Source organism: Leptosomus discolor, chromosome 1, assembly GCF_034619465.1.
Source record: "Leptosomus discolor isolate bLepDis1 chromosome 1, bLepDis1.hap2, whole genome shotgun sequence".
Classification (NCBI taxonomy): domain Eukaryota; kingdom Metazoa; phylum Chordata; class Aves; order Leptosomiformes; family Leptosomidae; genus Leptosomus; species Leptosomus discolor.
The window spans coordinates 137,049,292-137,074,634 of record NC_141391.1 but is presented as its reverse complement, the minus strand read 5'-3'; the positions used below and the strand labels follow the sequence as shown (position 1 = coordinate 137,074,634).

At 43.2% G+C, this 25,343-nt stretch overlaps 1 protein-coding gene across 1 annotated transcript; it reads left to right on the top strand.

Moving 5' to 3' along the window:
* The first annotated feature begins 4,823 nt into the window (after positions 1–4,823).
* On the top strand, positions 4,824–21,966 carry NOBOX (NOBOX oogenesis homeobox). Its single transcript, XM_086465782.1, has 9 exons — positions 4,824–4,869; positions 7,843–8,538; positions 8,938–9,044; positions 9,605–9,693; positions 10,674–10,807; positions 17,866–18,136; positions 18,683–19,029; positions 20,989–21,332; positions 21,928–21,966. The coding sequence occupies exons 1-9, from the start codon at positions 4,824–4,826 to the stop codon at positions 21,964–21,966; spliced, it is 2,073 nt and encodes a 690-aa protein (XP_086321908.1).
* The last annotated feature ends 3,377 nt before the right edge of the window (positions 21,967–25,343 follow it).

Sequence of the window (25,343 nt, the reverse complement as noted above, 5' to 3'; positions counted from 1 at the left end):
GACTCTGTTTGGACCTGTACAGTCTCCCTGACATGGGGAAAACATCTTTTTTCTATTGTGCCTCAGAAGAAATGCCTCTGCGAAGCGCATAATACAGCACTTTGACAGAACCAGGTGCTTTTTGCCAAAGAAAGCGGGAATTCAATCAAGAAAAATCATTCACTTCCTCTGTCACCAGGACTACGGCAGCAGTAGGAGGAAAAAAAGTTGCATGTATTGCTTGCTTTGTGGTAGTAGGGAGGGACTTTAATCAGACAGAGGTCTGGGATCTGGACTTCTGAAAATATATTCCTGTTTTTACCACTGACAAGTTGCAGGACCTTGGGCAAGTCACTTCACAATTCTGCCTCAGTTTTCCCATCTGTGAAATGGGGGTAAACTTACCTACCTCACTCTATGTTGTGAGGCTAAATTCACTAGTATTAGCATACTAAGAGCTCTGAGAAGGAAGGTGCTAAGTGCAAAGCACAACAGAGTTGAGGAGAGTTTTCCATTTGAGTATCCTCTTGATATCATGATGGTATTGATCTCCATAGTGTAATTTCCATTTAGAACAATTTAACTGTTTGATCATGCAAGTCTGCTGTTTTTTAGATAGGCAAGTATTTCATTGTACCTAAATTTAACTCTGTCTCGGCATACTGTTAAGAGTCCTTGACAGCATTAGAAAATCCACTGGAGTTAAGCACAGTTTTCAGAAGCCACTGTGATGACTTCCCCCACCTTAAGAGGTATCAAGCTGAAGAATCTGTTTCACAAAGGTCACCTCTCTTCTGAACAAGTGTCCCAATAAGCCATCTGAAATGACCCTTTTTTACTCTGCCTCCTGCTCAAAGTAGAACAGTGACTTTTGACAAAGATTTTTTTTTTATTACGTGTTGGTACATGCCCTCTACAAAGTAATGACTAGGCATATGCAATGAAGTGGCACTTTCCTGCTGCTCTTAATCCAATAGCTGATGTGGTATTGCATGCACCATTTTGCACACTTATAGAAAACACTGAGATATTTAGCCACTGTAGATAAAGTCAAAATATGTACCAGGGACTTTGTTCTTCTTAGAAAGAAGTCTCTGGTTTTAAGTCCAGTTTACATGCAGTCCTGCTTTTGTGCAGAATATGTCTATTTGAGGATATGCCTTCAACTGTAAAATACTGTTTTCTGTGTTAAAGTGTTGCATTCAGTCAATGCAAGATCAAGTACAAGAATCAATACACCAAAGAAAGCACGTGTAGCCTTCTTGCATTTAATGTATTTGAAGAATGTTATCTTCGTATCTCCAGCTTTCTGTCTCTGTAACATTCTGCCTTTAAATCCCATTTATGTTGTATCTAGTATAGCATATTACAGCCTATTTATATCAATAATTTTAGCTGGATTAAAAAAAAAAAAACAGTTGCTTTTAGTCCTAATAAACTCATGCACTTCTCCAGTTAACAATTTTAACTTTCCTTGTTACTTAGGTTTTCATTTGAAATGTAAGTAATTCAATATTTACTGAATATATATTCAGTATTTTCATTATTTTTCTATATAACTCTCGTTTCGAAGTGAGTATTATGTACAAACAGCTATACTTAGCAGAGGCAGTGAAGAAAGCTTGGTTTACCAGCCATACCCTAAGATTATTCAGAGCATTATCACCAGCCCTGAAGTGACTGCTGCTGCAGGTTCCATATTGGTGTTAATCGTTGGTATATTAAGGTCATCTGAAGGGATGACCTACAGAAGATGAGAGTCCAGTCCACTATAACAGTAAGACAGGATGCAATTGCTCGATTGTCTTTTAATCTATGGTCCAGACTACAATCTGCTTGCATGTGTTTTCCCTAGAAGAACTGAAGCTGGTCCCTAGCTAAGGCCAAAAGCAAAGCCCTACCTCAAACTAAAATAAGTGACGTAAGAAGGATTATAATCCCCAAGAAGACTGGTGAATGTTCACAGATCCAAGATACCTGCTTGTCCCAGGCTGTCATGAATTTATGCAATACATAAATCATCAGGATCACCAGTGTCTCATCTGGGATACAGAACAGTGCTGTGGGATCAGCTCAGTATGTGCTCGTGTAAGGTCGTCTTATCCAGACAGTCTGAGGGATGCGATACCCCTATCAGCCTCTTTTTCGCTACTTACAAGTCAGTACTTCTTTGCTCTTTCAAAGTATGCTCTCAAAACCAAGCAAGCATATTGTTCATTAGGGTCTCCTAAGGTGGTTTCCACATGAAATTCTGTATGTTCTTGTTAAAATCCTTGTTGAGATGGGAAACTCAAGGCCATTGTTGTGACTGACAGGACTTCTATACTGTTTAACTAGTTGGATCAAAGGTTAACTTCTCCCTGTCACAGGGAGCCTTTATTTTCTGTTGTCAGGTTTTTGTATGTTTAGGAACATTTAAAGGTCAGCTTATGCCTCTAAGAATAAGTGCTTATACCCTGGTTTACTTTGATTTCTTACATTTCGGATAGGCCTCAACTTCTCACTGTTCAGTTAAATTTTTAACCCCAGCACCACCCTGCCACCAAAATCCATAAACAAATCTGCACCGAATTTAACGTATCCTTGGTTTATACAACCTTAACCAAACTAGTGCCATACCACTTACAACTGCACATTCAGGAGGCAGGAATCAAGTTGACAGATTATTTACTGCATCCTATTACAGTCTTAATTGTGAGTCAGGATCTCTCCCTACATTATCTAATGTGGATAACCTGATTTCCCAGAAAGTCAGTATTAAACAGATACAGAAGTGTAGAGTTTGTAAGCCAGATCCCTCTGCTTTTCTAGTAAGATCCCAAAGGAAGGTCCACAGGAACATTCTATGAGAGATGCCAGTGTATCTTAAACAGCTGGCTGTAAATTGAAGCATGAGGGAACTATCGTCTTCCACAGGCACCTGTGGAGACTGATACATAGCATATCTGGATGAAAGAAATTCAGTATTTCTATACTGGAAAAAAACCTAAAGACAACCTTTATAGGGCAGTTACACTCTTTTTGTGGTAAGAACAGCAATGAGATACAAGCATGAACTACATTTTAAAAGTTTTGTTGAGAATCGGAGAAATTAATGGTTTATGTCTGAAAAACCAAATGACTGCTGTCATTTTTTCATACTAAAAAGTATAAAATACATAAAAATATCTATGTGGCTCTAGAAAAAAAAACTCACAGCCCTGGAGACCTATGTTGGTTCCTCCTAAAAGAAAACAAATGAAAGCATTCTCCACAGTTCTTACTCCCTTTCACAAAGTGTTGTGAACAAAAAGCTGACATTAGGACCAGAGTTCAGTAAATAAACACAACCTTGCTCAGAAACAGGAACCTCTGAAGCAGTTAGTGATTTTTATCTTTGCACCTTTATCTAATATTGACTATCACATCCCCTCTAAGATCAGAGTTGTGTTTTTATCAGCTGAATGCTGCTAACGAATTCAATGCTATTTTAGCTGCACTAACATTCCAGCTAGCATATCTTGGGTTTGGTGGCTGAACCAGGTGCACTGTTAGGCTAATTATATTGTCTCCAAAATGCTGGCACACGTGTTTTGGGTTACACTCATTTAACATCATGAAATTACTCTCAGGTGAAAGCATCTGCAGAAGCAGGACCTTCAATGGAGTGAACCTTGAGAAAAAAGAGGGCGTATGGGGAAATGCACAGTAGGAGAATGGTGCCATGCCAGCAATGAGACATTGAGCCAGTAACCAAGATAGAACATCCTTCATCCTATCTTGGTGCACCAGAACACAATTAAGCAAGCACTGTCTTTGCTGTTTGCAGACATGCAAGTTGTGTTTACAGCCGCCTGCGCTTCACTTGGCGGTTAGGAAAGCTGTGCACAGAGGACGCAAGAGCAGAGGTCTTGGTTTCTGTAACCGTCACAACCACAACTGCAGCACAGGGCTCTCCATCACCGCACGTGAGAAGGAAGTCAGAAAGCCAGGCTTGGTTCACCCCTGCCCTGCATCTCGTGCCAACACCTGCAAGAGCACAAAGCTGGTTTAAATGTTACCTGAGCAGATGACATCACTTGTGGTAGTGTGAGATCACTAACTGCCTGGCACCAGTCCATTGTTTTTTTCTAAAAACTGTTAAGTATTGATGCAAAATTGCAGCACTTAAAGGCCAAGAAGTGCTGTTTACTTCTTGCAGCCACGGGTTTATGGAGAATCAGAAGCGCTGAATCTGCCTTCCTGCCAGCCCACAAGGAAAGATAATGAGGTTCACCTCATTCCTATTACACAATCCAATTTTGGAACATCTGGGTTTCCAAGGGGTGCTATCAGCGGTATTTAAGCCCGGTCCTCACGGCAGCTCACGAAGCACGGTCTTTCGGATGCCCTCAGATATGCTAGAAATACTTCTGCACCCTACGTGCGGGGACCGTGTTTCTCCCCCTCCGGAGAGCGGCTCTCTGGCCCCCCACACCCACGCTGCGAGGGAGGGCAGACACACCTTCCCATACGGCGGTCCCCGGAAGATGGCTCCCCCCCGGCCGGGACACCTGAGGGGGCAGGAGAAAGGCGGCGGTGGCGGCTCAGGGGCCGCGGCCCCGTTACCTGCGGGTGCAGCTGGACGCCGACGCCCCCACTCCTCCTGCTGCTGCTGTGGGAGCCCGCCTCTGCCCCTCCCCACCGGCCCGGGCGGCTGAGGTAGGTCGGTCAGAGAGCCTCGGCCTCGCTCGCCCCCGAGGGTCGCTGCTGGCCCAGGTGGCCTTGATGAGCCGGCCGGGGCCGGCGGCCTCAGTCCGCGCGGGGCTCGCCTCAGGGCGCGGCATTAACGCGCCCCAGCCCGGCCGGACGCGCCTTCGCCGAGCATGGACGGGGCGGGCGTGGAGGAGGAGCGGGCGGCCAAAGGGCTGGGTAAGGGCCGGGCTGTGGGGCCGGGGCGCCGGTTCTCATTTATGACCGGGGAGGAGGGCACCCGGCAATGAGCCTAATGAGCAGCCCCGGTGGAGGATAACGACCCTGTCGCCTCCTCTAGGCCGTTATCTGTGCGGCGGGCTCGCCGTGCGGGCTGTGGTGACAAGGGTCGGCAGCCATTAGCCCCTGCTTCCCCTCCTTGCCTTGGGCAGGTGGCCCCGCGGTGTCTTAGCCCTTGGGGAGGGTGGGGGGATGCTGCCATTTTGCCCGGGGTGCCTTGGAGGGGGCGGGTTGGGGCAATGGCTGCTGCTCGGCCGGTGCCTGTGTGGCTCTGGTGTCACCTGGCAAGGCACCGTGAGAGCTGAGGGGCAGGTGGTCTTTCCTTTGTATCACACTGAGGGGTTCCCGCTGCCTCTGGGTTTCAAGGCGGCTGGCACCTTCAACCACTGTCCAGTTTTCCTCCTCCTTGTCTGAGCTTGTGTGGGTGGACCTGTGAAAGCTGATGTTTCTCCCTGTGCGTGTGCTCAGGTCGCTTTGTACCAAACACCCAAAACAATCTTAAAAATCTTGCTGTCACTGTGCAAGTGGTTACCTTGTTCCCAGAAATGCCTGAGGTGGTTGTGAGACGAAAAAGAGGACTTAGCTTCTTGCTTGTTCACCTTCAACAGTTCAGTCTCTATGTATGATATTCCTAGTCAGTTAAAATCCCTTCTGCTTAGCGTTATAGTTATCTAAAAGTGGGACAAAGTGATATTCAGTCTGGTCTCTTGCCATGAATGATGGGTTGGCAACTCCCTCGTTGTACTGTGAAGACCTATCTTTCTCTCCAAACTTTATTTTAATTTCAGGTCTTTTCTTGGCAATCTCAAGTTGTTGTCAGGCCTTTGCTGTATGTTTTAGGAATAGAGACAGCAATATACTTTTTCTTGGAGGAGTACTCCTGTAGATGATATAAAACTTCAAGGTGTCAGTCTCTTTCTCTGCTGCAGATACGAGGTACACACACAAGATTTTAAAATGTATTTTGTGATGTAAGCAAAAAATGTTTGCATAAAAGTAAGTAAAAAAGCCTTCTCAAATCAAAGCAGTAAGCTGAAAATGTTATTCCTGACTTGAAGCAGAGGGTGAGTGGCACAATGGATGACACATGAAAATATTAGCTTTTTCACATAATGAGCGAGATGAGCTCAGGCAGTGAGGAGGATGGTCGAAAACAGAATTATTTAGAGCATTGCGAGCTTCTGCCTTGCTCAGTTCTTGACCCTCCCCATCAGGATATTTCATGTCATTTAACAGCAGTGGAAACCGTTGCTGCTTAGCAAGATCAAATTATTACAGTTGCATAGTTTCCTGTTGTTGTTTCTTTCCCCTGCAACTAATTTGGTTCTCTTAATCCTGTAAAAAGGCAATTAGAAGGTCTTGGAAGCAGTTTGGCATCCCCTCCAAGCGTGAGGAGGGGGTACTTCCATGAAGATTCTCCCATCTGACTGGTGGTGTGGGGTTCCTTCTTGATTAACAGTTGTTTAAGAAAAAGATATTGAGGCACAAAGCAAGTCCTTTATTTTGCCATTGCACTAATACATATCAAAAGTGGGACAGAGTGAAATGAAATTATTTTACATCCTCCCCCCCCACCCCCCCCCCCAATTAAACAACCACATTTCTCTGTAGGCACATGCAACTGAAATGCTGCCAACAGTCTGCTCAAACTTTCTTCTTTCCAGACAGAGGCAGATACATGGGTTTGATTTTATTATTCCACTTTCTATTCTTAAGAAATAGTAACTTTTTTTTTTTTTTTTTAAGTAGCAGAAATCACATGGACTCACATATTCCGAGACAATCAGCAGGTTTTCTTGTTTTAGAAATGTGTGTCTCTGCTGGGAATGTATAATGCTTCTTTATTATTCTGTTGCCTATTTTAATTATTTCTCTTGCTGTGTTCTTTCTGACCTGTCTTCTACTGTTTGGTCTCTCTTAGTGTAATGCAGTTTGTGCTTTTTGTTAAACTTGGTCTGACCTCTTCATCTATATTTGTCCTCAGCCAGCTGTGTCGTTACCTGTCTTGTAACCTGTTATTCGTAAGCGGTGTGGCTAAAGCTGCAGAAAACTGCAGCTTCAGTTATTGGAAGTTTGTACAATTAATTGGTTTTTTTTGCTTGGTCAGTTTGAGTATGATAGAAAGAGAAACTTCTATAAATCAAAAAGTGATGTCATTTGTCAGATAATCACTGCTGACACTGTAGACCAGAATTTTGCTTGTATTTTTCATTTGCTCATTTTAATAAGGTGACACTTGGTGTCTTGAAGTTGTTTATTTTTGTTCTGTTCCTTATTCCAAAGACCTTTGTTATCCCCAATGCTGTTTTCCCACTACTGTATGTGTATCACACAACCTTCCCTTTATTCTCTCTGTCTGGAATGAATTCTTCCTGTAGCTTACAGTTGGTTGTTTTTGCAGGCATCCTCACTCTCAAAATGAGGCTTTTCTCATCTCAGATGTTTGAATATCTCCATACTGACCATATCACATTCTTTGCTGTTGCTTTCCTAGCAGTGCTTTGTTCTGGCAACAGTCTTTATTTTGAACGCACTAATTCTTTTCAATGTTGGGTTTCACAGAATCACGGAATGGCAGGGGTTGGAAGGGACCCCTGGAGATAATCTAGTCCAAGCCCCCCTGCTAAAGCAGGTTTGCCTAGAGCAGGTCGCACAGGATTGTGGCCAGGAGGGTTTTGAATGTCTCCAGAGAAGGAGACTCCACAACCTCCCTGGGCAGCCTGTTCCAGTGCTCTGTCACCCTCATAGACGTCTTTCCTCGTGTTCAGGTTTCATCATGTAGTGTTTTCCTTCTCCCATAACTGAAACTTCCTATCTAGGCACACCGTTTTTCTCATGCCATCCAGGCACATCTGGCTTAGACAATGTGCATGTGGGGTGGAGGGGTGCTGTTTTTCATTTTTTTCCTTGTAGAGGGCAAAGACGAGGAGCAGGACACATCGCTGAATACTGAGCACTTTGTAGTAGATGCTGATGCTGTCAGCGGGCATGGTACAGGGAGCAGTGTGCTAGCTGCATTCCAAAGCACAGCTATAAAGGAAGAAGTTAGGGGTACCTTGGTAACAGAAGATAGGCTCAGCCCTGTAAAGAAGGTAGAGGAAGATGGAAGACACCGCATCCTGCAGGCAACTGGGTCAGTTTCCCAAGACTCAGTGGCCCTCGATGGCCAGCTCGACCTTGCCTCAGTGTGTGGGCGGCTGTCAAATTTCCTGAGTGACGTGAAGGCTTTGCCCCCCCTTTCTGTGGTTGAATTTGCACAGAAGCCCACAGGTCAGTCAGGGTCACATGAACAGCATGAGGGTTATTACACTGATGGGACTGAAAAGGAGGCAAAGAAGAAAAAAAGTAACAACAGGAGTGGAATTTACGCTGAGAAAGCATCTAGTGGAATTCCTGGAGACCTCTGCAGGCAGGATGTGTGTGGCCCAGCTACTTGCCGATCATCCAAACGCGCTTCAGCCAGTGCTGCAGCTCAGCAATCCTACAAAGTGTCTTCAGTCCTGGAATACAGAAGTAGCCGTGATGGGACCAAGGGAAAAAAAGAGTTGCTTCAGAATCCAGAAATTCTGCCACCAGTCAGGAAGAAGTCACGCACCTTCTACAGTGCAGGTAGATACCAGGGAACCCACTGGCAGACAGTAACCCTTTGTAGTGCCAATGGTGCTGATATTTCCTTCACCATACTGAAGGCACAGCATGGGGGTGCTGAACTGCTCTAACTGGTATTGTGATACGTTCTACACTATTACATGTGTGAAAACTTCTTCAAATAAAGGTTGCTGTGTGCCTTATATTTGAAGTATTGCTAGCAATGCTCTTTGTTCTACTGTGGAATAAGATTTTTGTTTAGTTTTGCGGCTTACTTTTAAAAAATATCTTTTATGTTGTTCATCTATTTCTAAGTATAGTAAAAAATGTTCTGTTTTGGTTTTCCCATCTCGTTTCTTTTTTTTTTTTTTTATGACATACTCCCCACCTTTCTCTCTTTCAACAATGCATCATTTCTAGAGCAGCTAGAAGAGTTGGAGAAGATGTTCCAAGAAGACCATTACCCTGACAATGAGAAGAGGAGGGTGATTGCTGCTGTGGTTGGTGTAACGCCGCAGCGTATCATGGTAATGCCTGTGTGGGTAACAGTGCTGACTGTGGGTTCTGTGCAGAAAAATGACAGGGAGAGGGACTGGGGCAGGGAAGAGGAGCTTGAGTAGGAAAGAAAGAGGAGCTCATGAGCAATGGGATAGAGACTACACCTGCCACTGGTAACAAGAGAAAGAAGAGAGCTCTCAGTGATGAACACTGCAGAACCAACTGTCCCACCCAAAATGGTAGTGGAGTCTGTGGTTGTGAACTCCATCTCTTCCCATTTCCTAAGATGAGACACATAATGGGTAGGTAAAAGAAGCTAAGGAGATTGATGTTAATCTCTATCTTGAAGATCATGGGCAACAAAGAAATGTGGTGTTTGGGAGCATCTTTCTGCTGTTATTATTCTCTTTCTCGTTGCAGTGATTCTTGCAGATTCTCTGGAAGAAATGTTTCTTGAGGTTCCTTTCTCTGGAAGAAAGGTTTCTGGCCTCACCTGGTGATGTGTGGAGACAGTCATTGCTGATTCATTGCCTGTGTCCCCATGCAGATGGTTTCCTCTCTGAATGTATCCTTTCTTTCCGTTTATCAGGTCTGGTTTCAGAATCGCAGGGCAAAGTGGCGAAAATCGGAGAAGTTGAGTGTGAAGGGCGACAAAAAATACACAATGTCATCAGCTCTGTCAGTCCCCTTTGGGTCAGATGTTTATGGGTGAGGGAATTTGTCTTCTTGTTTCTCCACAGTAGATATGTAATGCATTAAATCTTTTCCTTAGCCATTTCCCTGTTACATTTAAGCTATGGAGAGCTGACCATTGAGTTGGACCTCGGTAGCCTGTCCTCTTGTATTCTGCAGCGTGTCAGATTTCTGGGCAAATCATAGCAGGCTCTCTTAAGACCACTTTTGATTAACCTGTAGCACTGTTTTGAAATAAAACTGTTGAAATCCTTTTTGCTAGAGTTGTGTAGAGAGCAGGGGATGAGATAGAAAAGGTTTGTGGAATCACCCCTTCATTTTTAGTTTTCTGTGAATGCGTTGGCCAGGCGCTTTGTGTGCACTTGGTGATAATTTTATCCCAGTCCTGCCACCATCACTTTCCATTTCTATGGATTTTCACTTGGTGATGGAAATGCTGCTTGCATAGATGAGTCTTATAAAGTCATGGGCTGCTTTGGAGAAATACAAGCTAGCACCTTTCATAGGTGAGCAGGGGATGTGTATTAGGGGCAGGGGAAGGGAGTATGTGAGAGAATGGGTGGGTGGTCTTTCAAGGGCAAGGGAGGGAGGGAAGAAATTAGTCTCCAAGAGGGAGGTCTTTATGGCAGTCTGGAGCGAGAGTCTTCCTGGGAAGAAAAGGAAGAAAACAGAACAAAGAGAAAATGAAGTGAAAGACTGGAGGCCACCTGACTGATTTCATTGCACTGTCTCTGCTGCCTGTCCTTTTCACACTAGTGACCTGGGGCCGCTTCCCCGAATACTGTTGATATGGCGCCTCTTGCACTGTTTCTCCTTGCACTCATAAATCAGCCAGTGCCTTCCCTTTCCGCCTGCTAGTGATCTAGGATTTGCCCATTGTAGGATAGTTAGAAGAGTGTATACTTTGTTGTGATGTCTCGTCTTGTCCTCTGGTCCATGCTCATACCCTTTATGTATGCCTCCAGGGCACCTCTCCCACCCATGCCTCCGTTGCCTGATGTTGCTGCTGACCCGTCTGCCATGTTGGGTGTAGACGCTACAGTTGGGAACTACTCCAGCCTACTGAGTGGACATCCTGCACCACTTGCCACCTCATCAGGTGAGACCCTTATCACCACAAGTATTTTGCATAGCTACAGCATTAGCTCGTGGTGCTGGTAGGTTCCCAAGCACTTTAGGGAAGGTCATATGAGAGCCCTATGCCATCAGTCCAGAAAGTGACACCAGGTTTAACAGCTCTCTGCTAATCGAGTGTCTACCAGTTATGTACCAGCACGGTGGTGCTTCTGTGCAAATGCTAGAGCCAAATTTGCAGTCCTCATTCGTGTCCTAGCACAAGCCAGCAAGGAAATCTCGATATGACTTTGTAAGGATATGTGATCAGGGCATTCTTCTGTAATAGCTGTTTGACACTGGTCCTGCTGTTCTGAGTGATGGTGAAAGTATTATTTTGGTTACGTTCTTCACGGCAGATAGATGCATCCCATATTCTGCTTTAGGCTAACATTCTATAGTCAAGTGTGCTGTATGAGTCAGGTGCACTGTATAAACGGTTGGGGTTGTAGAGTACAACCTCAGGTACTCCATACATTTAAATCTCTAAAGGAGGTTCCTTTACTTCTCCAGCCAGTGCTATTTTCCATTTTGTGCAAGACCTTTAGGGAGTGAGACTAGTTGAGTTCTTAAGCATGCAGCCTAATTTAATGGCTGTTGCAGTGTTGTTCAAAGTCAGTGGGTTGTGCTGTTGGACCAGTTTTCTACCTGAGCTGCATTTAGACTATAAAGATTGATGGCAACTGAAAAGAGAGGATTTGTTCAGTTATGTATTAAAGTGTGGAGTATCAGAGTATTCCCTAGTCAGGAATGTTCCCTAAAGCATTTCCTATATATGTTTTACTTCTCCAAGTTGTCATGACTTGAAAATATTTCCAAAATGATGAGGATTTCACCACTTCCTTAGGAACGGATATCCCAAGCAAGATGTGCTGACGTGTGGTACTCTTGTGCGTATTTTCTGGCTTCCCAGTGTGATTCATTCTTTTGAATTTCATACCATCATTTCTGCCCCTTCATTGTATGTTAATATACAAATTTATCAGTATTAAGGGCAGTTCTCTGCAAGTAATTTTCTAATAATGACCCAAAGACTTTAATGTATTTTTAATAGTGCTGATACCTTAAAAGTATTTTGGCACTGTAGAAAGCAACTATAATTTGTATCAGTAAGCTTAGAATACTAATAAATAGATACGTATGCTAAAAGTACTTGACTGAGATACTTTCTTGATACTGCAATTTAGCACTTCTGTCATTTAAATTTGCCTGTCATAGTCTTAAGGTAAGGACTACTTTAGTCAATTTGATGAGCTGTTTAACCAATATGACACTAATTCAGTTAGTTCCAGTTTTTCCGCTTCTTGCAGCAGAGTAAATATGGTCAAAGTGTTTGAATAATTCACTGCTTCCCAGAATGATGAAGTGGTGCAGTCTTGAGTCCTGTATTTAATTAGATAAAGACCAAGATTTTGCAGAATTTTTCACTTAAAGGAAACAAACCAAACATCCTCATATTTCTATACTTGTATTCAGAACTCTCCTGGTTCCTAAAGTACACCTGCAGACATGCTGTTCAGTCAAGAGAAAGTATGTCTGTTAGAGAGATGAAGTTTCATTCAGGAATGTGTTCTTGTCATCTGTCTGTATTGAGCGATTTCTTTCTGGGGAATCTGGGTTTTTACTCCTTGAATACTTTGAACGTGCTGCTGACTGCCACCTATTGCATTTACTGCGTATGCATCTGGCTTTTATGAAACGCATGCTTCCTTTGCTTATCTGAAACCCCTGTATCTTCAGCGTTAAGGACACGTGAAGATGAGAGTGTACTTCATGCTGCTTGATCTATGTGAGGGAACAAGCTTCCCCCTTGTTATCTTTAAGATGTGCTGGGCAAGAAGTAATGAAATCTATTTGTGTCATCTAAGACTGGTAAATACTTTCCAGTTACAGATCGTTTTGGGGAAAAAAAGTGCCTTTTCTAAGTCACTTCTGAGAAGAAGCATGCTTAGCTAAAGCACACAAACTGTGAGGTTTGGTGATTGGTTTTTAACCTGATTTCTTGAGGGAAGGGAGGAATATGGTATGTGTAATGAGCCACACACTCTCTTTATGAAACCCACCCTGCCCCCCAAATTTGTTAAACTCTAATCAAATTTGACAGAACATGGAAGTCTTAAAAATTACATTCCTACAAGTCATGGGAGAATTGGTGCCTGGGCAGAGTAGAGACCTAAGTTAGTGCTCCCTCTGAGGGAAAAGAGTTACCAGGTGTGGAGAGTCCTCACAGAGGACAGATCTGCATGGCACAATTGCATGAAAAGCCTCAGTTGCAGTTTTGCCTTACTAGGTCCAGGGTAACACAGTCACGGGGAATGAAACTTGCTTTTTTTGTTATCTAGCATTGCTTAGGCAGACTTTCTCTTTTAAGAATGAAAGCAGAAAATGAAATGCGGAAGAACATGGAAGACAATGCGACTTTTGAATTCATTTGGCCTCCTTGTTGAGAAAAAAAGCTTCTCAGTAAATAGGGCCACCTGTTTTCTTTATTAGAATATTGCAGAAAATTAAGGAAATAAAACTTGGATTGGATAAATCCAAAGTAACAGAAGCAAAATAAACGTGCACAAATGAGTAAAAAGGTCATCAATTTACAAGGCAAAACCAATTGCTTAGTAAAAGTGGCCCTTGTGGAAACAGCTCATGGCAGGTTTCAGTAAAGTCATCTGTGACCTGTGCGCAGTGGTGCAGTTGTACTCGGAGACTGTGGCCTAATGGAGTGGCTATTCAGGTGCTTTCCTTGGTAGCAGTTTGTTTAACCACTTTCAGCAGGACAAGCAAATGACTCAAGTGCATGAGAACAGTACGATCTGTTACCTGACACCCTTGGAGAGTGTTCAGCACTGCCTTTTCCATTGTTTTTCCTTGCTCTAGCCAGTAGTTCTGACTGTTGATTGGTTGGTTGGTTGGTTTGTTTGTTTTCCCATGTCCCACTGTTTTGTACAGCTCTCCAAAGAGCTGATGAAAAATGCCAGCAAGCTGTATTTGAGATGTGCTCTACCTTGCTGGCAGTTACGACTTCTAATTTTGGTATTAGCTACACTACTTGCCCTAAGAGCCTTTTCTGCCTCAAAAATTCGGTTTTGAGCTTGTTTTGATCTTAGAATTGTTTTTTTACTACTTTTGCTAGACAGATAGCTTGCTTTAAGTTAATAGAGGGGGTTTTTGACGTTTGCAGTTATACGAGATTTTTCTTGTTTGTCTGACATTTCTTATGGATATATAGATATCAGTGATTCATTGACTTAAAATGTTGGTTTATGTTTTCTTTAGAGTTGACCCTTTAGAAAGAAAAGTTGCTTTCTGTGCCACTGGTTTGTGGGAGGAGATTCTTCTGCCCCACTGGTGCTTTAGCAGGAAATGCTTTGTTCCACGTGTCTACCTTGCTGACGTCACATGTCAGGAGCCCAGTCGGTGCTGGTATCTCTTACGCAAATAGCAAGATGATTATTCACCGGCGGAGATGGGATTGTAGTGGAAGTCTTGGGAGCAATTGGATGAAGTTGGATATGATCTGGCAAAGAATGGTAAATTAATTACAAGGTCTAAATAGGATTCTGGCTTTTGAACAAATTACTGTAAAGCTGATGATGTGTAGCTGACATGGCAAGCAAGAGTCATGCCTTTTAAACAAGTGGTACATTCTGGCCTACTGAAAATCCAGAAGAAGATCAGACTTGACACACTTCTCAAAGCAGTGCAGTTAGAGTCTGAAGTTGGTTTACTGAGCTTCAGTCCATGAAATGCAGAATGCCATTGCTTCTAAGTTTGGTTAATATTTTTTCTACTTTGAAGATGTCATTTACAAGAGAGAAATGTATTTTCTCATGATTTCAGGAAGAGGATGTACGTATGAAAAGCTTGGTGATGGCCTTAATGTTCCAGTAAATGTTGCAATGACACAGGCATGTTTTATTAAAAGAAACTGGACTGGGTAGTGTATGATGTAGAGACTCATAGTAATAGAGCCTTTTGCTGAACTCTTGATTTGATGGTTGAGAAAGCAGCCCTAGCAAGTAGACCATCTGAGGTTAGACTGGTTGCTCAGCCTGTAAACCACATCAGCTGCATTGTGCCCAACAGTGGGCTTGTAAAAGTTATACTCGTGGTCTCCAGCCTCCCAAACAGTCTGCAAGCAGCTGCATAGTGAACTGCCAGAATCATGCTGATGTCTTATGTCAAGGCCTTTTGGAGTCAACCCTAGTAAGTGCTTGACTAAGAAAGCAAGGCATGGCTGGTGCCAAGATGAAGGGCTGCCGTGCATATAGTTGTCACTAAGGTAATAAAACTTGTTCCCATGCTCTGGTCTGTTAACAACAGTGAAAGGAGCTTCCTGCAACACAGTCTCTCAGTTGAAACCATGCCCTGTTTTAGGTTCATGGACACCTCTCTAGAATAGGCCTCAGTCTCCTTCAAGACTAGAGAAAGACTGAGATCAGAGTCACCCTGACAGAAATATACGTGTCCATTTTTTTAAATTTAAGACTCTGACCCATTCATTGGAAGCTATTTGCATTAAAGAATGGGTCTCTTAGCTCTGCTAGGATGTTGAGGAAGCAGCTGTAGTAGGGGGAAGGCAGCTGTGTAGCTGGTGACTTAAAATAGCAGTTCTTGAGTTGAGACAAGTGTAGTGCCACGACTGGTTCAGAAGTCTGAAGCTGCAAATTATTAAATTGCTTTCCTAAAATTCCCAAGGTTGTCTCATGGGCTGAAGACCCGGAAATAATGGAAGTGATAAACAAGTATCTTACTGTAACATTCCCATGTTAACTGGAAAGCCTTCTGAGATGATCTGTCTCTCTCCATGAATGTCAGGAAGAACAACAGAATTGTAAAATATAAGAATTATCTCAAGCCAGTGATCGAAATTCATCATTGAACAAGATGCTGGAATCTTCTGTAAATATAGTGTCAGATTTAGCAGATACTACCTCTCTGGGTACTGTTTATTCCTACTGCATTTATGACTTTATTTAGAAGATACAAATTCAGTGTTTTTCTTTGAAAGGCCAGAGAAGCAAAGGAAATTTTAGAAAAGGCTGAACCAGGTCTTTGGAGGCAGAGTGTGCTGTCTTCACACTCTCCTTGCCTGTGGGTCCTAATGCCATGATCCACAGGGATTACCTGCACTAAGTGTTCCAAAAGTTTCAAAAAACCAGAACTTAATTCTTAGTAGGTGTGAAAGCAGGTTTAGAAGTGTGATTTCCTGGGCTATGTTGTTAACACTGCTTGTATTCATCCTGAGCAAGACTAAGGCCAGCTGCAGAATAGCCAACACTACTGTCATTGTTGAACTGAAGCTTTATCTGGATATAGACTGTTTTTCAGGTAAGTTGTACCCCACGTGGCTGCTGTTCGATAACGTTTGTGTGAATTGCTGCATTCTGGGACAGAATGGTTAGGAGAACCAGTGCAAATGAAGTTTTTTAAAAAATCAGAAGAGATCTTCAGCTTCATTTGTGGCTAAGCCATTTTGATTTGCGAGGAAACTAAATACTGTCTTGACTAGTGCTTTGTTGTGTGGGACTAGATATGTGCTGTGTCAAAACAGGAATGTGACAGGTACATCATAGATGCTGCCTGACACAGGAAAATAGTGTGTTCAAATAGAAAAAAAAATGAACCGCTGAGAATTGCCTGGGCATGTGAATGCTTTAGAGATGCCATCTAGATCTTGCTCTAGTTTTCTAAATGAGCCCAAAATCAGGGCTATTCACTTTTTCATTGAAATGTCATGACTCCCTCTCTTCATAGTTGCGGAGAGTTGGAAAAGAATTGTTGTGGGAAGATGCAATAAGATGGACACGGTTGCACAGCACACTGGAGAATCTGAGAAACGGTGCTGCAAGGGCTTGAAGTGGAATCTTCAAGAAGTGGTATCAGCTTTCTGGACATGCATTCCAAAATTCTCTAAAGGTTGCTTATGCTTGCTGTGGCAGCTTTATGTTTAGGTTTTATGTTTAAGGCCTTTGATTCGCACCTGGTGGAGTACATTTGATGTTACTCTGTATGCCTGCAAGGGTGAAGTACAGCTGTAAACTATCTGTGCTTTCTTTCCCTGAATGCCTTACAGTGTGTGGGAGCAGACCAACTTTACCTGAACGGTCAGTGATAGGTTTTTGTATCTGCCTTATCCTTGTGCTGGTTCAGTCTAGCTAGGCTTGGAAAGTCGTTTCAAATTGTCATGCACACCTGATGGTTACACTTCTCAAGAGAGAAATCATTTGCTCTTTGGCGTAATAAAAGAGAATGTTGTTCTCTTGCACGGTGTGCAAGCTTCCTGAACTTCTGTGTGTACTTGTTACTCTGGATCACCAGCATACACAATTCTGACCTTTTCATTTCCTGTATTGTCCTCTTTCCACAGAGGCTGTTCTGTAGGAAACTGTTCCTCTCTCCTTTTCCAGCAGTGACTGAGGAGACAGGTCACCAAACAAGATTCTAGCAACCAAGTGGTGTTGGTTTCCTTTTCCATCTCCCAGCTTCTCCTTCCCAAGGCCCTTCAGCTGACATCTCTGCTTTCTAATTTTTTTTTTTTTTTTGGCATGACTTATCAGAGGCCAAACCACGAGTGAAAATTTTGTTAAAAAATGGCTTAGTGGATCTCTAAAGGCACATTTTTGTTTCTTTCAAACCACGGTTAAATTTTTCAAAAGGGTAATCTGTGCAGCACACTCTTCCCAGAGGACAGTAGAGATGGAAGATGGCAGGGGGATTGTTCCTGGCTTTTTTCCAGGAAGTACTTTGCTTCATTTGGCTGCCTCCTTGAGAGCTGAATAAATCCAGTATGCAGAGACTGAAATCATGAAGGTAATTTTATTTAACCAATAAACATCATCCTCTGTTCCAGAGAGCTTGCTACTACTCCCTTTTGCTTCCCAGCAGCAATGCTGGTACTTGTTTACTTTTATTCCCGTCAGTTAACCTCTACTCTTTCACTGGCATCTTGCTTTTCTGTTCTGCCACTCTTGTCCTTCCCTCTGCTTGCTCCTTTTAATGTTCAGTATGACAGCATAGCGTGACAGTCTCTGTTTTTATTCACAGTCTCTTCAGTGGCAGGAATGGTGGCATCTTGTGAAGCAGTTCAGACAAAAGTGTTACCACAGCTCAGTTTCAGTGCCAGCAGAATGGAGTGCTTCCCTAGTCTTCCCAGCCCTCCACCCATCCGCCGGGCCAGCCTACCTCTCGGTCTGTCCTTCAACTCCAACAGTCACATTGTTCCCTTGATGCTGGACACTCCCGATGGTGAATGCAGCTTGTCCAGTAAGGAAAATGGCTCCAGGGAGGCCTTCACTTACAGCATCCAGAATCAAGGGTAGGAACAGATGAGACTGTCTTTGAGGGAGATGAAAAAAGTGAACTTTGGGAGGGTGAAAGTGGGTCATTGGACAAGGAAATAGGTGGGAGCACAAGTGAAAAGTTAGATGTGGGAGTGAGAATGTCCTTTAAGTGGAGTGTGAAAAAATGTATAATGTGTGTAGTAGGACGGGGCACCTGCTATCAGAAAAGTGATCCCTTTAATCAGAGTGCTCTCAGAATTGCATGCCTGTCAAGTGAAAGTGGGATTCAGAAGCACAGTGAAAATGGATCCTTTAGAGAGGGTGTTCTAAGCATTGGGGCGTGCTTTGGAGAGTGGGGACAACTGAAGGAAATGTAATCCCCGCTACATGCGTTGTAAAGAATCCTCCTGTGAAAGCCCTTGGCCCAAGTGGTTTCTGTTGTCCTTGTTCTGTGCCTGGCATTTGGGAGGAAGGGGTGGAGGGGCTGTCTAGGGGAAGAGATAACAATTGTTTATTGTACAGGTTGCTGTAGCTGTTGACCCTACTTCAACCTCTGAATTGCCTCTCCTTGCTCTCTGCAGCTTGAGTTCACCAGTTTCCTGCGATTACCCTGAGCAGCTGGAGCCAGCAGGCAACCTAGAGACCGCATACTGTCAGTACAGCAGCCAGGGTGGGGTTTACCAGCGGCCCCAATATCCCCAGCAGCACCAGCTCTCCCAGTTCCACCATCTGCCAGGTCCCCTGGCCAGCAATGTGCTCTCCGGTGTCTGCCTCACTGGTGCAACACCTGCCGAGTCCCATACGGCTTTTCTTGCTTTACCTGGTAACAGTGGAGTCGTAACCCATGGGGCAGCAGGAGCCACACAGGGATACGCACAAAATCACATGGGGGGACAGCTCTTGGTACAGCAACCAACTGGAAACTCGGGTAAATTTCTGAAATCTTTTGGCATCCCGCTCCTCTGGAGTGACTAAACAATACCCTGAAACATTCAGGATGGTCAGTGTTTTTACTGATGACTGTGACAGAAAGAAGAACGTGCATGTACATGCACAGATATATAGATATAGATATATGCTGGTCATCTTTTTTATTTCCTTGTATGCTTGTTTTTTTTTTTTTTTTTAAAGTGCTGAGTGACCCATTTGAATCAAAAATTACTGCATAGGCTGTATGTTGGAGAGAGCGTTACCACATGAATACGTTGGGTAGTGCAACGGTTTTGTCTGGAACGGAGAGCTAACTTTTTCAGTGGTGTACTGTTGTGCAGACTAACGTGCCTTTGGTGTATTTGGGTGGGGTTCAAGGATGCAAAGTGAAAAAGGTGCCACAGAAAATGGAGTAGTTGGGGACAGCAAGAAAAACGGGCTTCTAACTGCTGGGCTTCTGCAGAAGCCATTCTGAAAGAATGTTGTGTGTCTTAGGGTAGTGCAGAAGAAGAGAGTTAGAGACAGGATGACAGCGTGAGGATATAGCTTTTATCTTTTTCTTCCTCTGTCATGAATTCGCAACACCTCTTAGATTAAAGCACTTCTGCATAATTTTCTAAAAAGTTAACTAGGTAAAAAAAGGCATTGTCGGTCTCCTTGTTTTCTGTCAGCAATTTGTATTTTAAAGTTGTTCAAGCCCAAGTACAACCAAAAGGTAAACTATTGCAGTTTGTTTGGACAGTCCAGGAAATATATCTCTCCTCTTATCACATAAAAGAATATTTTTCAGACCACAGATGCTGCTCCTGGTTTTGTACTGGTTTTGTGGACCTTGTCAGGGAGAGAAGTCTGGTTCACAGCCTGGTGGGTGCAAGCTGGCTCATGTTGACACTGTTCATGGCTAACATTCTCCAGAACAGGTTGGCAGCGCCTGTGCTGTCTAGCAGACTGGGTCTGGTTCTCTTCCCTGGTTGCAAGGCATAATTATTATTTTCTGTGGTTTTTCAGTTTGGAGTGCCAGAAGTAATGAGAGGGCTGTGTCCCAGTGCACCAAATTAATGTTTTTATAGCGTGATGCCAGGAGTGTGTGTTGCATGCCTTGGGGCATGTCGTGGGAGCATAAAGGGGTGTGTAAAGGTGCCTTGTTAGGACTGACACAGTTGGAGGATTGTTCAAGGAACAGAGGCAGTGCATGGCTGCCTCCATACTTCTGTCCAGAGCACAACTGGCAGTGCATGGCTCTTCTGTTCAGGGAGAGGATCCTATGACTGTTCAGGGAGAGGATCCTATGACTGTTCAGGGAGAGGATCCTATGACTGTTCAGGGAGAGGATCCTATGACTGTTCAGGGAGAGGATCCTATGACTGTTACACAGTGTGGATGACCACAGCCTGGGGTTCCAGAAGTGCAATGGGGAAGGAACCAATCTGTCAGTGTAGACACACCCATAATTCTTACTTCAGCGTGTAAGCAAGTGAGCAGTTTAGTTGAATTATTGATATTAATTAAGAAATGTTCCTGCTTACTGGATTGCGGCTCTTATAAATGAAAGTGAAGATTAAGCATCCAGCAAATGCTTTGCAGAGCTAACTTGGAAAATAGGAGAGGATGGAAAAAAAATAGGAGGTGTGTGCCTGTAATATCGTTACATACATTCAGAATCTGCACTGAAGTGACATCATGGGTTTTTTAGGCTATGATGCTGTGAACTTCCTAAGTTATTCTCCTAGTAACTGTGTTTTGGATAAATACACTGCAGTGTAAACAACAAAGTTAACCTTTGTACATGTTGTTACGTCTGCTTTATTGCAGTAACCATTAAGGCATAACTGTGATTCTGTATTTGCACTAAGCATGCTCTCTTAAGCACAACGTACACATATTTATATATACATGGTTTTAGTCCTCCTTTCCTTATTTTCATTATTCTGTCCTTTCTTTGTTGCTTTTTCTTTAGCAGGCATCACTGGCCATCAAGCTGTCCCCTGGAATGATTTCTACATGCAGGGAGCTCCATTTTCGAATCACTTGCACTCACGAATGCTATTTTCTAGCACAGCAGGAGGACAGTACTTCACAGAGCAGATTTCCTACACTCAGCTGCCTTGCCTGCCCTCCTCTCCGTATTTTTTTCAAGTGCCTAATGGAACAACACTGGAATCCGTGCCACATACTGGGAAACAAAATGGAGCGACACCACCAGATGAGAGTTCATACCAGAACCACCAAACAGAGCCAGAGTTGATATTGCTTGCCGAAAGAGATGAAGTAGAGAGTAGCAGCAAGAAAGGAGAGACTATTGTTGGTAACTGGAAGGCCAGCTGATTTTTTTTTTTTTTTTTTTTTTTGAGGAGGTGGGGGTAAGGAAAGAGTTCCAAGACAGCAGTAGCTCTGCTGAATGTAAGATCAAAACGGTGGCATGAATGGGAATGGATTTTTTTTTTTTTTTTTCCCCTGGGTTGCTGTCCAAGATGGGTCCTGTTATCCTATATCTAGGTCTTGGATTCACTTATTTTTAGAAATGGGGACTTATAGGTCAGTAAAATAAATGGCAAAGTTCTGTCCTCTGTCAGACGTCATCTGCTGTGAGCTGAATGGCTACACAGGACTGATTATAAGCTTTTCAGAGGCATGGACACCTCTCTTCCAGGCAGAACTTCTTGAGCAAGAAGAGGGGAAAGGGAAGGGGAAGGGAGAGGTTTCTGTTTAGATTTCCATTTTCAGACTTTTATTTTGGAAACAAAAATTACCTTACTCTAGATTTGTTGAAAGGTGTCATATGCCTTAAATATTGTTGGGTGTGTGTCTAATTTTGAAATATAAAACATTTGAAAAAATGGAAGGTATTTGTGTTAATGTGAGATCACATTTTCTTATGAATCTGTTTTTTCTTCAGATACTAAAGAAGAAACTAATGAGTGATGCCTCACTCTGAGGAAAAAAACAAAGGAAGAGGAACCATTGCCATTTTAAAATCTGCAAAACAAGAAGACAAAAAAGAGAGAAGAGAATAATAATATTTGCAACAGAAGTGCTTTCTTGTTTCTTTTTTTGGGTTGTTGCCACGACTATTTTCCTGCTGAGGAAAGAAGCAGGGAAATTCCAATCAATAAAAGCTTCTGGTTTGTGTTTTTTGCAAATCTCCTGACTTTATTCTTCTTACCTTGAGGAGCATGCAGACAAAGAGCTGATAGAGGCACCAGAGTGCCATGGGCAGGTGGAAATTTCAGATCAGAAAAGAGTCAGAAGGTATGGCTGGTATCCTGGAATACGTGGGAAGAAAGCCCAGGAAGAGTAAGGCGTATGCAAAACAGGGGGAGGAACTCCAGCAACCACACCTAATTTTGGGGACTGCAGACAGTGAAAGTGGTGTCATTAGAAATCCACCATTGGGTTGGTGTTTGCTAGCCTTGAATTACTTTTAAAAAATACTATTTTCAGTATAAAACTACAACAATAAACAGCAGCAGAACTGTAGCTACACATGCTGGCAGTGTAACCAGATCCGTATCAGTTATTAACAGGTTTAGCATCCCCTTTGAATTGTAGATGGGTTTGAATGTCTGGGACAGTGTTAAAATTTTTTTATGAATTTGATGATAGCTTAAGTGTTTGGTGGGTACCACTTTCTTGAGTTACTTGGCCATCATCTCTGGGACTGACCCAATAGTTTATGGCTGAGGTGGTTCAGTTATTTCAAAAGGGGTTGAGCTCTCTTCTGCCTCTTTCGGTTGACAGGAACTGTGGGCGGTTTATGTGAGTAAGCCTTGCATTTACATCTGCATCCTGTTAGGATGTGTGCAGTTTGATCTGATAGGATGTTTCATAACTGTGGCTTTTCTCTTGCATTCCTCAAATCTTACTGTGGGAATATTGAGCTGCAGCGTTAGCAGCAGTAGTTTAGTAGAGCAAGCGATCTTGGCCTGATAGTCTCAGCTTCTGCTTTACCTGGGACTGTCAGCCTGGGAAATAGATAAAATACGTCTCTCAAATCAGTCAGCAGTAGCAGAGGACTCAAGTGAAGAGCTTGTTCACTCTGGTGCAGAAACAAGCGGTTGCAGTCCATGGCAACCGTGGTTTCCAAATAGGCTTTAACCCTCTGACCGTGTGGGATGTATAATATGAGCAGCTAAAATGTATGTGAGGCTCTTGATGTGTCCTTGTGAGGAAAAACCATTGTGTTGTAGGAAGCTGGAGGTGCATTTCCTTTGATACTTTGTGTTTAACCCTGAGTCTTAGTTCCACTGTCTTTTGGACACAGGCAAGGCCTGAATAATTTTTATATTTACAGGGATCTGGGTGCCCCTCTTGTACCTCATGAAGTTAAGAGTTAGCAGGTCTCTTTGTTTCAGCTTCTCCATAGTCTGTTCATAAAGAGTGTCTGGCAGGAGTTGAATGCTGCTGTGCCTCTCCTTTTTTTTTTTTTTTCTTCATTCTCCTGTGTCTTGTAAAACACTGGTTTATGTCTGGCAGTGGGTGAAGACTGCTGAAGACTAAGCAATATAGTCAGGGATGGATTTATATAGCGAATCTACAGATATGTGTACAGATTCTGGAGTTTCCATTTCCTAGAGCAAACGCTTATTCTTGTCTGTAACAAGCTGAGAATTGGTGGGGAATTGTGCATTAGTTCACGCTTGTTTCACTCATCCACAGCTGAACCAATTATTTCCAAGAGGTGTGAATAGGAGTTTTCATTGCAATTACAAGTGCGCTCTGAAAACTGTTAGTGGTGACGACGACAGAATTCTTCATAGCTAGGGCTGGCTATGAATCTTGTCTGGGTCCAAACCCAGCTCTTCCAGGAGAGGAAGAGGATGAAAACACCAGAATGCCAGCTTGTCTGCCCCTACCTGCCCCCTCTCTTACAGTAAAGAAAAAAATAATTTAGGGTGGTTTTTGATAAACTTTCATTTTCAGAAATACACCTTTTGGATGTTGTCTGGTGGCAGTTGTGCAGCCAGCTTGCCTATTCTGCCCATGACGTTTCCCATAGAAATGTCATTTGGACATTCAGGATCACTAAGCGCTATGTTATATCTCAAAAAGTTTGGGGATGGAATGAGAGTAGTCACATTTTTGAAATGGAAAATCTTTTCTGTTCAAGCTTTTGGATAAAATGTAGGCTTCTCTGGGAACGGTTTGAGCGGGATCGTTTGATTCCTTTCTGTGCTTCTACCTTAACCTTGCCAGGTTCAGTTGGGCTTGAAGTTTTGAATTGAGATCGCTTTCATCTGCAGCTGGAGGAAAGGGTGGGTACCTGAGGGTACGTAGATGGCCGGAGTCATCCCTTCTGTGGTTCCACCAACTTCGCTGGAGCTAAACCAAGGTTAATCTTCTCCGCAGGTACGCAGACCTTTTTTTCGCTCGGTGCTGCCACCGGCAGAAGCAGCAACAGCCCTTGACCATGTGCCAGGCCACCCACCAAGGTGAAGAGTCTTGGGTATTTCTGTGAGCCTGTTACACCTGCAATACACGCTGCACTAATCTCTTGGAATCGCATCACGCCTTGGTCTCCTTGTGCCATTCTCCCTGCTGCAGCTTACTTTTGGTGGAATTAGGGACATGTTTCACGGACACCTTGGGTTTAGGCCCCTGTGTGCTTTTATTAGGTATTTCCTTTGCATGTTAAGTCTCAGGAAGGCTCACTTTGTTAGAGTGGCAGGATCAAAGTTCAAAATGGTATGGCTTTCTGACTGTGGCATCTCCTCTTTTGAGGCGAAGAATTGTTTTGCCTCTGTAATTTTAGCTGGAAGCACCAAGCAAAGAATTTTGAAGTGAGTCAGACTTGGTGCAAATAGATATAGCTGTGTGCGTTATCAAGTATTACTGTGGGTTTTCTCCTAATTAATGGAGAGGTTTTACAAGGTGGAAAGCCAAATTGTGGATGTTTGTATTTGTATTGGACTAATCTAGTACCATTGTTGTAAGACTGGAAATAGGAACGAGGACATTGTTGTGAGCGTGTTTCCACAGAAGGAAAAAGTTTTGCCTGGTCACTCAAAGCGTGGCTGTTCCACTGAACAGTGTACACACGCACACACTCATGTATGCGTATCTATCCCTCTATACTGCATACTTTAACATAATTAAATTGTTAACCTTTTGCAACTTCTAAATAGCTGATGTATAAACGGGTAAATTTGGTATATTAACCTTTTCCTGTGTGCCTTAGCCAGTAAGTAGACATTGTTTTCTACAAACGAGTCCTGTTTTATGTGGTCAGAGCACATAAAACCTCATGAACTAACTCTTCAGTTTTAGTCAAAAAGAGAAAACTTTTCTTACAGGCTTCTTAGTTTTTGTAAAGTT

Excerpts from the sequence above, each read along its gene's own strand:
- NOBOX (XM_086465782.1), top strand. The coding sequence starts at position 4,824 with ATGGACGGGGCGGGCGTGGAGGAGGAGCGGGCGGCCAAAGGGCTGG. Across the intron at positions 4,870-7,842 it reads GCGGGCGGCCAAAGGGCTGG|AGGGCAAAGACGAGGAGCAG; the intron begins GTAAGGGCCGGG and ends TTTTCCTTGTAG. Across the intron at positions 10,808-17,865 it reads ACCACTTGCCACCTCATCAG|TCTCTTCAGTGGCAGGAATG; the intron begins GTGAGACCCTTA and ends TTTTATTCACAG.